The sequence below is a fragment of the Pseudonaja textilis genome, chromosome 7 (assembly GCF_049901715.1).
Source record: "Pseudonaja textilis isolate UNSWEBS1 chromosome 7, rPseTex1.2, whole genome shotgun sequence".
Classification (NCBI taxonomy): Eukaryota; Metazoa; Chordata; class Lepidosauria; order Squamata; family Elapidae; genus Pseudonaja; species Pseudonaja textilis.
In genome coordinates, this window is record NC_141996.1 from 4,699,580 (window position 1) to 4,715,632 (window position 16,053).

The window sequence follows — 16,053 nt, forward strand, 5'->3', positions numbered from 1 at the left end:
TTCATGTCCCCGGCAGGAGCTGGAGCGAAGGACAGGAGCTCAACCCCATCCCACAGCAGCTCTCGGGTCTCGAACGCTGGCTTGCTAACCTCCTGCACGGCGTCCCCATGTTCTTATTTTGAAAATGAAGATTTGCTTCAAATTAGGAGTGTTTTGAGATAGGTAACCAGGCATCAAATGCAGCTTCAAACACAGAGTAGATGGGCTTTTAAATATCAAGGCTTTTATAACCATCGCTCTAAGGGTCCAACATCAAATGCTGTCCTACACACCACACACCAGGTACCAAATACGGCCCAACACAGATTCAACTATTGTAAGATCTCGGACACCGATAATCATATATTCCACAAAGAGGAAACTATTGCAAAAAACATCCAGAGAGGATCCCATTCTTAAAATTCCCCAGAAAGAATTAGGAAGGATTTTTTTTTTTTCTTGTTGAGGGGGAAGGATGGCGGACGAGGAATTATTTTCAGTTTGAGAGTAATGCATTTCAAAAGCTGATTTATACCGGTGAACAGCGATTGTTTCTTGACATGCTCGTCCTCTCAAGGACCATGGCGTAGTTTAAGGAATTCGCATGTTGGCGGTTTACATAAAGAGCGAAAATAAAGGCATCGCTTGGAGATTTCTTCGCTCTTTTGTGAAGTGATACAGCTAAGACAGCTCCGTAAAGAGACGGCTGAAAATCAAACCCACTTAGGATGAGTAGCTGGCCGTTATTATTATTATTACTACTATTATTATTGTTGCTGTTATTGTTATTATTATTATCATCATCATCATCTCTAAAAGGCAGAACCAGGAGGCCAAAATCAGGCTGAAAGTTCCGACCGACGGCAGGAAACTGGCAAAGGGCAGGTGTTGGATGCAAAAATAGAGATCTGCAGGTTGACAGTGGATCGAGGAAGGTTTGGATACTGGCAGGTGGACGAGAAGCCAGTGTCGGTTCACTAATTCCTCAGAACAGAGCCAGCAGCTAACCTCATCACTGAAAAATGGCTTTGCAAGTTTTCAGCCAAATGTTCTTCTTCTGTTCTTGTCTTCTGGAACGGCCTCCGCAGAATGACCAAGAGAAGGTTCAGCCCGAGAGACAAATGGATCGTCTCTCCTAGATTCTTAGAAGCCTCCATGGTTTCTCCACCGTGTCTCCTCTTGGCTACTGCTTCACTGTCTTGTTGGGTTCAGAAGACTGCCGGACGTCGGTCCATTCCTGCATCGTGCTCTGCAAAGCTTGCGTCTTCTCTTTGTCCACCTGCACGTAATCGACTTTCTCGTCAGAAGCAATGGACGACGTAGAGGGCTGGCCACACAAAAAAAAAAAAAAAAAAAAAAAGAGAAGAGAGGAGAGAAGATGGAAGGACTTTCCAGACTTGTCATGGTTTGCCTTTGCAATGTAAACCCCATGTTTTTCAAACTTGGCAACTTTAAGGCTCGTGGACTTCAACTCCCAGTATTCCCCAGGCAGACATGCTGGCTAAGGGAATTCTGGGACTTGAAGTCCTCAAGTCTTAAAAGTTGCCAAGCTTGAAAAAGGCTGCCGCGAAACACCAAAATACCGTACAACCTTCTCAATAAAAGATTTTCTTTTGATTCCCCTCCCCTCAATTTTGTATTTAACTGATAAAGAAATAGGAGAGATTAAAAAAACAACAACAATTTCTATAGCTTCAACACAGCACCTCCTTTTCAACAAGAAAGAGGAACTTAGAAAAGATCGTACTGAATTTATGTTATCGGAGATGCAGTGAAATGAACATTTTAATTAAACATGCTCCACTTCGGTAAGAAGCAATTACGTGTAGAGCTAGTTTGGTGTAGTGGTTGAGGTGATGGCTTAGAAACCAGGAGACATGAGTTCTAATCCCGCCTTAGGAATGAAATCCAACTGCGTAACCTTGGGCTAATCACCAGGAAACCGTGAGTTCCAGTCCTGCCTTACTGTATCCTGGTGATTGGCCCAAACTCATCCAGTCAGCTTTTGTGCCTAAGGCAGGACTAGAACTCACCGTCTCCTGGTGATTGGCCCAAACCAATCACCCAATCAGCTTTCGTGCCTAAGGTGGGACTAGAACTTACTCCGACTTGGTGATTGGCCCAAAGTCACCCAATCACCTTCCATGCCTAAGACAGGACTAGAACTCGCTGTCTCCTGGTTTTCCTGGATTCTAGCCTTCACCGTTAGATCAGAGTTTCCGTTCGATTGCACGTCACCCTGTTGTCCCGTGTCAACAGGTCTTGTCTACAGTTTGGCGCTTGGGATTCGCGCAAAAGATTTCAGAATCCAGATCGTACCTTTCGGTGGGGCCCAGGTGAGCTTGGCTGAAAGTCCAAAGCCAGGTAATCGACGCTTGTGGTGCTCTTCTTTTGGGCCGGGCTACTTTTCCCACTTGGAATGGGAGATGCAGAAACCGGGTTTTGCTAAAATTAAAGCAATTAGGAACAATCAGTCAAGCAGCAGCAAAAACACTCATTCTAACAATCAGCTCAAAATCTGCATAAAAGATTGATCCCTATTGCTTCTGCAAGAGGTCAGGTCCCTTCCCCATTAATTCCAAGACTAAAAGCACCTTCGTGTAGAAATTCATAAAAGTATAAAAGAAGCATTCGTATACAGGTAATCCTCGACTTACGGCCATAATTGAGCAAAACGTTCACCATTGGTAAACAAGACAGTTGAATTTCGACCCGTTTTATGAACGTCCTTACTACAGTTGTTAAGTGAGTCACTGCAGTTGTTAAGTGAGTAACATGGTTGTTAAACGAATCTGGCTCCCCTGTTTTGTCATCCTCTTGTCGGGGTCTGAATCTGAGGAGGAAGACGAACAGCTGACAGGGAGTAGGAGTGTGGCTCTGTTGGCTGTGGAGGAACCTGGGGAAGGGCTGGGCAGAGGTAGGACAAGGGAGACGGGGTTCAGAGGAAGACCCAGGCCCACCCCCTCTTCATCCTAGAATATGCATGGAGGAAAGGAGAAGGAAGCAATGTGGGTTGCATGGCTTACAGGGGAGGAAAGGGCCCTGATTCCCTTCATTAGCCAGAGCTGGGAAGAGAGCTTAAAAGAGATGCATTCTGAGTGCGGTGCCAGACACCGCACTGCTGGGAACAAACGTGAGTTTATCTTGTGTTGACTTTGGTTATCTGTGTTCTTGGCATCCTCCCAACCTTCACATCTGGAATTTCTTCTCTTGCCCTGCCGGATTTGCCTCATTTTGCGTTGATTGGACTTATAATTACAGTTTGTGATGACCACGTTTCAGACTTGATTCTCTGCAGCCAAAGGCTGTTCCTGGGAGAGTTTTTCTCCAGCCAGAAGATAACCAGGACATTGGGGGCAAAGTTGAAGCTAATAAAGGGATTCCTACTGATTATCTGACTATGTTGCCGTTGTGCCACACTCCTTTGGGTCATCACATCTTGCTTGTCAAAGTTCACAAAAATTATGGGATGAATATGTAATACATGCCAATGGCCAAGCATCCAAATTTTAATCTCGTGACCATGTCGATGCTGGAGTGATTGCAAGGGTGAAAAAACCCTTGTCACTTTTTTTTCAGTAACTGACAAGTCACTTTTGAAAATAACTTTGAACAGTCGCCCAAACAAAATGGTCGTAAGTCGAGAACTGCCTCTACGCAAGCTATTGCCTTGTTTACTTCCAGATGCCCACAGAATCTCAACGGAAAGAATTTTCTTGTCTTTTATTCAGTTTTCAGGCCTCTGAGACCCGTGTCAAAATTTTGAAACCAGATTTTAGAGCCTCTGGAAATAAATGCAGGCACTCTTCAACTTACAACCATTCCATTTAGGGACCATTCAAAATTACAAAAAAGTGAATTATGACCGTTTTTTACACCTTTGACCGTTGCGGAATCCTCACAGACGTCATCAAAATTTGGACGCTTGGCAACCGACTCCTATTTATGACGGTTGCAGCATCCTAGGAGTCGAACTTTTGCCAAACCAAGTCAAGGGGGAAGCCAGATTCACTTAATGACCGTGTTACTAATTTTTAACAACTCATCCGTGATTCTCTTTACCGAAAGGGCGTAAAATCTCACTTAAGAACGGTCTCACTTAGCAACCGAAATTTTGGACTCCGTTGTGGGTCAAAAGTTGAAGATGACCTTTAAACTTAAAACAAGGATGTCCTGGGCAACTTTAACACTTGTGGACTTCCATTCCCAGAATTCACTCACACAGGATATCTGATATAAGTCGCCTCTACCTCCTCGCTTCCCTCCCCCACTTCCTCCTAGGACTCCACCTTCTCACCACAATCCATCACAGTAGATTGGGTGGGTGTGGCCATGGTGGGCGTGGCCTATGGGAACTTCCAGGAGGGCCATTTTTTTGCCTTCCCCAGAGTCCTGAGGCTTGCCTCAGGCCTCTGGGAGAAGGAAAACGGCCTCCCCCGGGCTCCAGAGGGCTTCCGGAAGCCAGAAACAGACCCATTTCCGGACTTCCGGAAGGCCTGTTTTTCGCCCTCTTAGAGCCCCTCCACGGACCCTGCATTTACCTGCATCCAAAACAGGCCGTGTGGAGACTCCGGGGAGGGGAGGGGCGGGGTGGGTGGGGCCAGCCGGTCGGTTCAACTACCGGTTTGGCGAATCAGATGTCAATTTAACATCCAGTTCTCCCGAACCAGTCCAAACCGGCTGAATCCGACCCCTGCAGGAGAGAAGAAACCCAAAAGAGAACGAAGCTTCTATCAAGACTTACCATGGCCACATAATTTTCTTCGCTATCTCCTGAGTCGGTGCTGGTTATGCTCTGGGTTGAGGTGGGACGACAATATTGAGAAAAGTTGGAGTTGAAGGTCTGGCTGCAATGAGAACATCCGGATAACAAGGATAACAAGAGTTGGAAGGTGTTGGAATACAGTTTTTGTATATTTTATACAACAACTGCAGCTGCACTCATTAGAAGCAGAATTCTGGGTGGTCAAATATGCAAATGAAAGCATTGCGGTAGCTGTGGTTATTGTCTATTTTCTTTTATCCTGTTGCAGTTTTCTTTCTGGTGCTGTAACTTGCACCTATTTGCTAGTCCTGGGCCCATAACCTATTAAAAATTTGATATATAGTCCTACAAAAGTTCTAACAGAAGGGACCTTGGAGGTCTTCTAGTCCAACCCCCTGCTTATTCAGGAGATTCTATACCATTCCAGACAAATGGTTGTCTAATCTCTTATAAAAATCAGTGTTGGCACCCACAACTTCTGGACGCAAGTTGTTCCACTGGTTGAATTCCTCCTTAGTTCTAGGTTGGTTCTCTCCTTCATTAGTTTCCATCCATTGCTTCTTATCCTGCCTTTAGGACACAAAAGGGTTTTCAGGAATAGCACTTAAGACTTATATACCGCTTTACAGCGCTCCATAGCCCTCTCTAAGCTGTTTAAAGAGTCAGCACCTGGCCCCCCAACAATTTGGGGCCCTCATTTTACCCACCTCGGAAGGATGGAAGGCGGAGTCAACCTGGAGCCTGGGGAGATTTGAATTGCCAAATTGCAGGCAGCTGGCAGTCAGCAGAAGCAGCCTGCAGTACTGCACTCTAACCACTCTAAGCGCCACCATGGCTTATCAGAATCCCATCTGCCAAGCTGGGAGTAGATGGACAGACATAACCATAGTTTCAGCGGGGAGACTGTGAGCATCTTAGACCAAGCCAAGAAAATGCTAGAGAATTCCTGGCACTCAGACAAATCGACCATCAACAGGCACATTGAGATGAACAACAGCTACATACCATTCAAAAGCGACGATATAAAACCCAAAAGGAAATAAACAGAATAGCAGAGTCGGAAGGGAAATTGGAGCTCTGCTAGTCCAAACTTGCTGTTCAAGAAGGAAACCACATACCATTTCAGGAATATGGTTGTCCGAGTATTTTGGTCCAAGGATACCCCAGGTAAGCAGAGATAAACACCAAGATTAACACTAAACTAACAACCAAGTAAACAATACCACAATCAAGGAACTACCAATGCAGCAAGCTAACTGTAAACTATAGCCTAACCGAGGAAACTTAAAGAGTATATAGGGTAAATGGTGTAGTGTGCCCTGCCTGAGCAGGGGGGTTGGACTAGAAGACCTCCAAGGTCCCTTCCAACTCTGTTATTCTGTCTTTTTAAACCGTGGTTGTCCTCCGATTTTATACCAAGCTATATATGAGGATTGGGTGGGCCTGCCTTAGGATGATGTGTGAATTCAACCCCTGTGGTTTGCAAATTCTGGCCTTAGTACAATGTCTGAGCTGGTGGACAGTGGGTGATTCAACAACGGTGACCTCACCAAGAGACAAACCCATCCTTTCTCCTCTCAGACAATGAATTATAATCTGAATTAGGGCATGACAAATTGTCTGCAGCCTAACAGACAGCTTCATTCAAGTGTTAGTGGGTGGGACTGCTAGCTCAGCCCCAGGGGAGTGAGGCTCACTATATTATAAGGGTCAGGGGCTATTTTAGCATTAGGGGGAAGAGAGGGGGCTGTGCTTTGACTCAAATGTGCCTTGGAGTATCTGGCAAACCCTGGCCCTGTATTCTTAAACGGCTGTGTATCTTCCCAGAATTGTGCCGTTGCTCCTCGCCGCAGAATCCGAGGAAAAGTTTCACTTCGTTTAAGGAGTTGCAGAATTAGGCAACCTGTAAACTTCACACTATCCATGCAAAGTATCTTAGAATAGAATAACAGAGTTGGAGGTCTTCTAGTCCAACCCCCTGCCTAGGCAGGAAACCCTACACCACTTCAGACAAATGGTTATCCCAACATCTTTTTAAAAACTTCCAATGTTGGAGCATTCACAACTTCTGGAGGCAAAGTTGTTCCACCGGTTAATTGTTCTAACGGTTAGGAAATTTCTCTTTAGTTCTAAATAGCTTCTCTCCTTCATTAGTTTCCACCCATTGCTTCTTGTCCTGCCTTCTCTGATGCTTTGGAGAATAACTTGACTCCTTCCTCTTCTTTGGGGCAGCCCCTGAGATATTGGAAGACTCCTATCATGTCTCCCCTAGTCCTTCTTTTCATCAAACTAGACATGTCCAGTTCCAGCAACTGTTTTTCATATGTTTTAGCCTCCAGTCCCCTAAATCCTCTTTGTTGCACTTCTCTGCACTCTTTCTAGAGTCTCAACATCTCTTTTTTACATCATTGGTGATCAAAACTGAATGCAGGATTCCAAGTGTGGCCTTACCAAGGCATTATTAAGTGGTACCAACACTTCATGCAATCTTGATTCTAATCCCTGTTTATGCAACCTAGGACTGTGTCGGCTTTTTTTGGCAGCTGCTGCACATGGCCGGCTCATCTTTAAGCGATTGTCCACTAGGACTCTGAGATCCCTCTCACAGGTACTCCTATTGAGCAGGGCACCACCTATACTGTACCTGGGCAACTGTGTTTTCTTGCCAAAATGTAGAACCTGACTTTTTTCACCCTTGAATTTCATTTTGTTACAGAGCGCCCTGTGTTCAAGCTTGTCAAGATCTCGTACAAAGCATAAATGTATTTCCTAATTATTTAGGAAGTGTTCTTCAACCTTGGTGGCTTTAAGATGGGTAGGACTTCAACTCCCAGAATTCCCCAGCCAACAACCGGGTTACTCATTTAACACTGCAGGGATTCCCTTAATCACTGAGGTTGTAAAATGGGGCTAAACTCACTTAACGTCTTGCTTAGCAAATTTGGGACGCAGCTGTGGTCCTAAGTCAAAAACTACCCTGTATGTATAATTCAAACTGGCGAAAATAGCAAATACCTTTTCATCCTCCTATTTTCTCCACAACAACAACCTTGTGAGGTGGCTTGGGCTGAGAGAGTGATTGGCCCACTCAGTCTGCTTTTTGTGCCTAAGGCGGGACTAGAACTCACTGTCTCCAGGTGATTGGTCCAAAATTGCCCAGCCACTTTCATGCCTAAGGCGGGACTAGAACTCACTGTCTCCAGGTGATTGGCCCAAAATTGCCCAGCCACTTTCATGCCTAAGGCGGGACTAGAACTCACTGTATTCTGGTTTCCAGTAATCATGATTAAACCAAATTGGCTCTTTAAAAAACCCATGCAGTGTTTTACTCACCCGGGTCTAGACCATGATTTTGTGACTGGCGATTTAAAGGGCAGTTCATCGATGACTGAATTGCCTCTGAGGTCAAGTGGGGTTGGTTTTGCTGAGGAGAAAGAGAATTATAGTTAGGCTGAAGAGCTATTTAAGGCTCCATTGAGCTGAGATTATTGAAACTATCGTACCATCCCTCCAGCCAGCCAGCCTTCCTTCAACCAACCATCCATTCATCCCGCATCCATCAATCCCTCTTTTCATTATCATTCAATCTGCCCATTTTTCTAGAATCCACCCGTCCATCCACTCATCCACCCATCCTTCCTTCAATCGTCCATCCATCTCTTCCACCATCCATCCACTAATTCACTCACTCATAAACTTATCCCTCCGGTCATCTTTTCTTCAACCATCCATCCATCCATTTCCCCATCCACCCATCCTTTTGTTCCACATCTATCCATCCTTCTTTTCATCATCCATCTATCCATTCTTTTTTATCATCCATCTATCCATCCTTTTTCATCATCCCTCCATCCTTCTTTTCATCATCTACCCCTTCATCCCTCCATCCTTCTTTTCATCACCCCTCCATCCTTTTCATCATTCCTCCATCCCTCTTTTTATCATCCATCCATCCCCACATCCTTTTTTTCCATCATCCATGCACCCATCCTTTTTTCATCTATCTATCCATCCTTCCTTCTTTTCATCATCCATCCATCCATCCATCCATCCTTCTTTTCATTATCCATCTATCCATCCTTCTTTTCATCATCCCTCCATCCTTCTTTTCATCATCTATCCCTTCATCCCTCCATTCTTCTTTTATCATCCCTTCATCCTTTTCATCATCCCTTCATCCCTTTTTATCGTCCACCCACCCATCCATTTTTTCAGCATCCACCCATCTATCCATCCCCACATCCTTTTTTCCATCATCCATGCACCCATCCTTTTTTCATCTATCTATCCATCCTTCCTTCTTTTCATCATCTATCCATCCATCCATCCATCCATCCATCCTTCTTTTCATTATCCATCTCCATCCTTCTTTTCATCATCCCTCCATCCTTTTCATCATCCCTCCATCCCTCTTTTCATCATCCATCCATCCATCCATCCTTTTTTTCATCATCCATCCATCCACCCACCCATCCATTTTTTCAGCATCCACCCTTCTATCCATCCCCACATCCTTTTTTCCCATCATCCATGCACCCATCCTTTTTTCATCATCTATCCATCCTTCCTTCTTTTCATCATCTATCCATCCATCCATCCATCCATCCATCCTTCTTTTCATTATCCATCTATCCTTCTTTTCATCATCTAACCCTTCATCCCTCCATCCTTTTTCATCATCCCTCCATCCTTCTTTTCATCATCTACCCCTTCATCCCTCCATCCCTCTTTTCATCATTCCTCCATCCCTCTTTTCATCACCCATCCATCCATCCATCCTTTTTTTCATCATCCATCCATCCACCCACCCATCCATTTTTTCAGCATCCACCCATCTATCCATCCCCACATCCTTTTCTTCCATCATCCATGCACCCATCCTTTTTTCATCTATCTATCCATCCTTTCTTCTTTTCATCATCCATCCATCTATCCATCCATCCATCCATCCATCCATCCATCCATCCATCCATCCATCCTTCTTTTCATTATCCATCTATCCATCCTTCTTTTCATCACCCCTCCATCCTTCTTTTCATCATCCATCCCTCCATTCATTCCTCCATCCTTCTTTTCATCATCCCTCTCTCCCTCCCTCCCTCCCTCCCTCCCAGCCTTCACCTTTCCGATCTGGCTTAAGGTTGCGGTTGATGGGTGGGGGCTGGATTTCACTCATCCGCCTCAAGGGCTGAGAGCCGCTGCCTTTCTGCGCTGGGAAGGTGGCGGAGGAGTGGGCCACCCTGTCCAGGTGATGGGGCCCGGGGCTCATGGGGATGTAGAGGTGCTGGGAGCCGTTGTCATTGGAGCGCTCCGTGTTCTGCAGGAGGGAAGAACCTGGGTTCATGGGGACGTAGTTGTCTTCGGAGTCCGTGCTATGGGAGCGAGCCACCACAGTCTTGTTCTGCTGGGAACCAAAAAATAAAAGTTGAGTCAGAATAAGGAATGTAGGAAAACATTCCATTCCATTTCAGCTTTGCTTGTTTAAGACAAGTTTCTAGTCCTTAAGACTCTAGACCAGGGATGTCAAACTCAAGGCTCATGAGCCTTGATGTGGTCGGATCCAGCCCGCAGGACCGTCCTGGTCTACTCAATGCGTAGAGCAAGGGTCTTCCAACATGGCAAGTTTAAGACTTGTGGACTTCAACTCCCAGAATTCCTGAGCTAACATGACTGGAGGAGGAATTCTGGGAGTTGAAGTCCACAAAGTCTTAAACTTGCCAAGTTTGAAGACCCCTGGTGTAGAGGAAAGTTCGGGCTAGCGTGGCTTCGGCCCGGTCTAACCAGTGCGAAGAAGGGATTTAGCAATGTGGTTCAATGATGGTTTATTTCACAAGCAGCAAACAGTAAACTCTCTCCTCCGGCAAGAACGGCATAACACCGACCGCCACAACCCTGCCTACACCCAGCTGAGCTCCTGAAACGGCCTGATTCTAATCTGATTCTCTTCTTGCCATAATCCTACTCTCCAGTCCTCCCAATTGCCTGGTTTCTTCTCTCAAACCAGCCTGGGGTAATAATCCCCACCATGCGCTCCCGTCACCGTACTCCCGATGTGTACTGCCAATCCCCGCCCCAGCCACAATTCCTCGTAGCTTTCATTCCCTCAGCTGATTCCTGTGCTTGGCTCAAACATCGACCAAACAGTTTGGCACACAGCATCTGCTGTGTAAGCCGTGGTGTATGATCCCACCCGTCGGTCCAGAGCAGATTGTTACTCCGGTGTCAGCCGGTAGCATTTGTTGGGTTGCCTCCCCAACCGAGCCCCTGCAAAATGGCGGACTCTGAGGTAAGCATTGCTGCACTCGGAGCCTGACAATGGCAATTTGGCCGTGGCAAGTTGTCTTACACCTCTCACTTTGCCACTGAATTAGGAGGCTGATGAGGAACATTGAGGCTTTGAACCATGCAGAATCAAAATATCTAAGGACTACTTCCCACCTATAAAGCTCTGGAGATGATTCTCCAGATGCCTTCATCAAACTGAGGCAAGGAGATTCCGAAGACCCCTAGCTTATGAAATAACTTTCTCCAATGGTGGGCTGCAACCGGTTTAACTATCGGTTCTGGGAACGCGTGTATAAACTGAGCAGAAAAACACGGAAATATAGGAGAAGATAGGGCAGGGCCAGATGATCGTCAGAACAGCCAGTTTCACTAGAACCGGTCTGAACCAGCAGGAGCCCAGCACTGCTTTTCTCAGGAAAATCTACCCAACCACTAAGACCGATCATTTTTCATCACCAACCAAAGATGTTCCACTTTTCCTAGGCAGAACGGACTTGCCTTGCTTGGCACTTGGGTGGACAATAGAATGGCAGGATTATAACAATTGCTCCACAGTTCCAATGCTGTGTCGTTGGGCCCAAATGCTTTAGAGCCTTGATGGCGAACTTATGGTACACGTGCCACAGGTGGCATGCAGAGCTATTTATGTGGGCAAATTTGAGCCCCAGCCAAATTTACCCGCACTGCTCATGCGCGCGCCTCCCAGCTGTTTTTCGGTCCGTTTGAGGCTGTTTTCGCCCTCCCGGAGGCTTGAAGGAAGCCTCTGCAGACTTGGGAGCCCAAAAAACAGGCCTTCCGGAAGTGCCGAAATGGGCCCTTCAGGTTTTCTGAAAATTGACAGAAGACCTAACAAGCAACTGGTCTCAAAGGTGCTTTTTCAAATGATGACTGGAGTTTCTTGTTTTTTTCTTTCAAAACTTTCTTCTTCTTCTTCTTCTTCTTCTTCTCTTCTTCTTCTTCTTCTTCTTCTTCTTCTCTTCTTCTTCTCCTTCTTCTCCTCCTCCTCCTCCTCCTCTTCCTCTTCCTCCTCTTCCCTTCCTTCTTTCTTCCCCTGCCCCTCTCACTCTCCTTTCCTCCTCCTTCTCCATCTTCCTTCTCCTTCTTTCTTCCCCCTCCTTGTCCTCCTCCTCCTCCTCCTCCTCCTCCTCCTCCTCCTCCTCCAACATATTCAAGGAAAAACAAAAAACACCAGTTGCCTTTTGAAAAAGCATCTTTGGGACAACCATGACCTGGTGGATGACTGAAAATCTCCACAGACATCTAGCAAGCAACTTGAGGTATTTCTTGAAGGCCCCACAAAGCTCACCAGATACGAACTGGCTCCGACATTTGCCGACTCGGCTGATAGCCCCGTGCTACTGACTCCACTGACGCTGGGCTGAGGATGCTCGTAGGTTTCACAGGAAGAAGCTAGAATCAAAAGGAAGAAAGTGAACCTGAGGAGAGCAAGTCAACTGAGATGTTCCTCTACGAGGCCCACTCCAATGTCTTTGGTCAACGTCAGCAACTCGAAGACACCTGGCGGGCTGGGGGATTCTGGGAGTTGAAGTCCACACATCAGTCAAGCTGCCAAGGCTGAGAATCACCGCTCCAAAGTCACCTCCCCCATTCTTCACAAAGGTGGAGGCTGCACCAAAGAGGAATGCTGGGGGGGAAAAAATGCCCCTTCCTCAAATAATCTTCTGACGGGAAACGAGCGGTAGCTCACCTCCATAGTCCAATTCAAGGTGACGGGTTGCCCACCTTAAGAGAAGGACACCTAACATTCCCTCCAGGGGTGGGCTTCAAAATTTTTAGCAAAGGGTTCTCTGCCTGATTGCCGGGTGGGCGTGGCCATGGTGGGCGTGGCCTAGCTGGCCTCCTGCACCATGGTGGACGGGAGGGGGCATTTTTGCCTTCCCCGGGCTCCGGAGGCTTTCCTCAATCCTCTAGGAGGGCAAAAAACGGCCTCCCCAGCCTCCGGTGGCTCTCTGGAAGCTGGAAACGGGCCTATTTCCGGCCTTCCCGAGCTTCCGGGAGGCCCGTTTTTCACCCTCCCTGAGCCTCCACACACGCCCTGCACTTACCTATTTCCAAAATGGGTCATGTGGGGACTCCTGGGAGGGGAGGGGCGGGGCGGGGTGGGGGCCAACCAGAAGTGGGATTTGGGGGTTCTGCACAGAATCTTACCTAGAGGATCTCCCGAACGCCTACAAACCCCCATCAGCCCCACCCCTGATTTCCTGCCTCCCTCCTCTGGTGTGTTGGGTGGACATAACTGGGAAAAGGGGGCCTTCAAATAATCTGGCCTCAGGTCCAGACACTTTGAAGGACCCTCTTTTTCCAGCAATGTCTACCCGACCTGCCACAGCAGGCAGGGAGGGGATGTTAGGTATCCTTTCTCTTAAGGAGCTCCATCTGGTGGGGCTGAGAAGAAGGGCCTTCTCCGTGGTGACTCCCTCCGTTTATGGAACAGCATCACTCCGGAGATAAGATTGTCATATTTTTTTAAGGGCCCAGAAAACTCATTTGTGCCAGTAGGCCTGGAATTGGCCCCATCAAGTTTCTAAAATATGGAAGGAAGGAAGGAAGGAAGGAAGGAAGGGAGGGAGGAAGGAAGGAAGGAAGGAAGGAAGGAAGGAAGGAAGGAAGAGAAGGTTTGCATTTGTAGAATATGGCACTAATAAAGCATAGGTAGCCCTTGACTTATGATATATAGAATAGAATAGAATAGAATAGAATAGGAATGGAATGGAATGGAACAGAATCGGGAATGGTAATAATAATAAGAAGAACAGAATAGAATAAAAATAATTAGTATAGAAATAATTAGAATAGAATAGAAATTAGAATAGAAATAATTAGAATAGAATAGAATATAGAATAGAATAGAATATAGAATAGAATAGAAGATAGAATAGAAATATAGAATAGAAATATAGAATAGAATAGGAATATAGAATAGAATAGTAAAATAGAATAGAATATAGAATAGAATATAGAATAGAATATAGAATAGAAATATAGAATAGAATAGAAATATAGAATAGAATACAGAATAGAATAGAATATAGAATAGAATATAGAATAGAATATAGAATAGAATATAGAATAGAATAGAACATAGAATAGAATATAGAATAGAACAGAATAGAATAGAGAATAGAATAGAGAATAGAACATAATATAGAATAGAATATAGAATAGAATACAATAGAACAGAACATAATATAGAATAGAATAGAATAGAATAGAATAGAAATAGAACAGAACAGAGAAACAGAGTTGGAAGGGACCTTAGAGGCTTTCTAGTCCAACCCCCTGCTCAAACAGAAAACCCTATACTGTTCTGGACAAATGGCTGTCCAGTCTCTTCTTGAAAGCCTCCAGTGATGGAGCTACCTCGGTGTAACCTGCAGTTCTCCACTGCCGGCAGGGTGTTCCTTCGGGGAATGGTGGTGACTATTGGACTCATGCTGAGGCCTTCACTGTCCATCAGGCGCTGTTGGGGGCTGCCCCAGCGGGATTCCGCCTGCCCCGGCTTGGGAGGTCTCGGGGGAGGCGTCGCCACCACGTCACTCGAAGCTGCCACTGCCAAGGCATTGTGGTTTTTGTCGAGCGTGAAGGTCCTCGGGATCTGGTAGATGGACAGAGGGGTGCCCGGCACGTCATAGGAATCAGCGGACAGTTCTCCGAAGTCTTTGCAAAGGGTGCTGTTGGGGGTCTTGAAAGTGTAGACCTCCTCACTATCCGACGTCTCGGAGCCGGTGAGGCTGGATTTGGTGTGGGCATAGCAGCCGAAGCTTCGGGGCAAGTCGTAAGCGCTGTCCCGGAGCTCCGAGTTGTGCCGGTTGGGTTTGGGCAAGCTGTAGAAACCGTGGAGCTGCCCGCCCAGCCCGTTGACGCAATGCCCGTTCTCCTGAGACAGTTTCTGAACCGACGGGTCGCTCCTCATGAAGAACCGGGTGGCTTGAGAGAAGCTGGCGCTCCTGCAACGAAAGAAGGAGAGGAGGAAGAAGGATTACTCTGTTGATCATGAGAGCCCATTTTGTCTAGCGCAGTGGTGGCAAACCTTTTGGGTCTCCTGTGCCAAAAAATGCGTGCATGTGGCACTCCTACGCCTCCTGCGCATGCGCGTGGGATTCCCCCGCTGCCCCCTTACCTGCACTGTGCCTCCCAGATGATTTTGGGCCTGTTTGAGGCCTTTTTTGGCCTGCCAGAGGCTTGAGGGAAGCCTCTACAGGCTTTGCAGGCCAAAAAAAGGGCCCGTTTCATCACTTCCAGGATTTCCGGAAATATTTCCCATCCCCACCTTAGCTTAATTTTTACCTGTCCACTCTGGAGTGGATGGAAACTTAATTAGGGCTTATTTTGGGGGAGGAGGGGGAGAATAGGGCTTATATTGGGCGCACGTGTAAAAATCAAGCTAGGACTTACTTTCGGGGTAGGTTGTATTTTCGGGGAAACGGGAGTATTTGATTCACCAAGAGTTTACCTTGTATTTTCTGATTTCTGGCTCATGCACTGGTGTAGGAAGAGATAGTCCTGAGGAGCGCTGGTGGAAAGGGTGCTCCGGATGTGATTGGAAGGCGACTCAAACGTGAAGAGGGTGGGTTGACTGGAGTGCGAAGGAGCGGACGTTTTTCGCTCCCGCAGCAACCGTTGGTTGGAGCTGCTGAACTCGGCCGGAGATGAGCGAGGACCGTGACTCACCAGAGGGACGTTTCGTAAGGAATCTGCCCAGGAGGAAAATAATAATAATAATAATAAAGAAGTTGCTATCGTAGTTAACAGTCGTAAATAGTGATGGATTTGAGTCTGTACTTTCCTAAGACTTAAACTTAGAATAACTTTATTGTCAATTTTTAAAAATGTTTTATTGGTACGTTTTTCTTTAACTTACGTAAGTGCTTAATGATACGGTGTATTGTCTGGGTCAATTTACTAATCTTTTCTCTCTATAAAAGTGAAATACCACTCACGCATCATCACAAAATCTCCAGAACTGTAAAGCCTACAAACTTGAAATTTGGCATGTGTGTTCC

At 46.3% G+C, this 16,053-nt stretch overlaps 1 protein-coding gene across 2 annotated transcripts in view; it reads right to left on the bottom strand.

The window, feature by feature from the left end:
- Positions 1-203: 203 nt before the first annotated feature.
- GAB2 (GRB2 associated binding protein 2) overlaps positions 204-16,053 on the bottom strand; it is a 136,700-nt gene continuing 120,850 nt past the window's right edge. The window contains exons 3-10 of one of the 2 annotated variants that reach the window (XM_026706875.2): positions 15,504-15,744; positions 14,411-14,997; positions 12,336-12,439; positions 9,866-10,145; positions 8,078-8,168; positions 4,724-4,826; positions 2,299-2,424; positions 204-1,306 (exon numbers count right to left, since the gene is read on the bottom strand). In XM_026706875.2, coding sequence (XP_026562660.2) covers positions 1,163-1,306; positions 2,299-2,424; positions 4,724-4,826; positions 8,078-8,168; positions 9,866-10,145; positions 12,336-12,439; positions 14,411-14,997; positions 15,504-15,744 — 1,676 coding nt within the window. In that variant the 3' untranslated portion in view covers positions 204-1,162. Of the gene's footprint in view, positions 1,307-2,298; positions 2,425-4,723; positions 4,827-8,077; positions 8,169-9,865; positions 10,149-12,335; positions 12,440-14,410; positions 14,998-15,503; positions 15,745-16,053 lie in introns of both variants that reach the window. The other variant, XM_026706874.2, reaches the window with a different exon arrangement.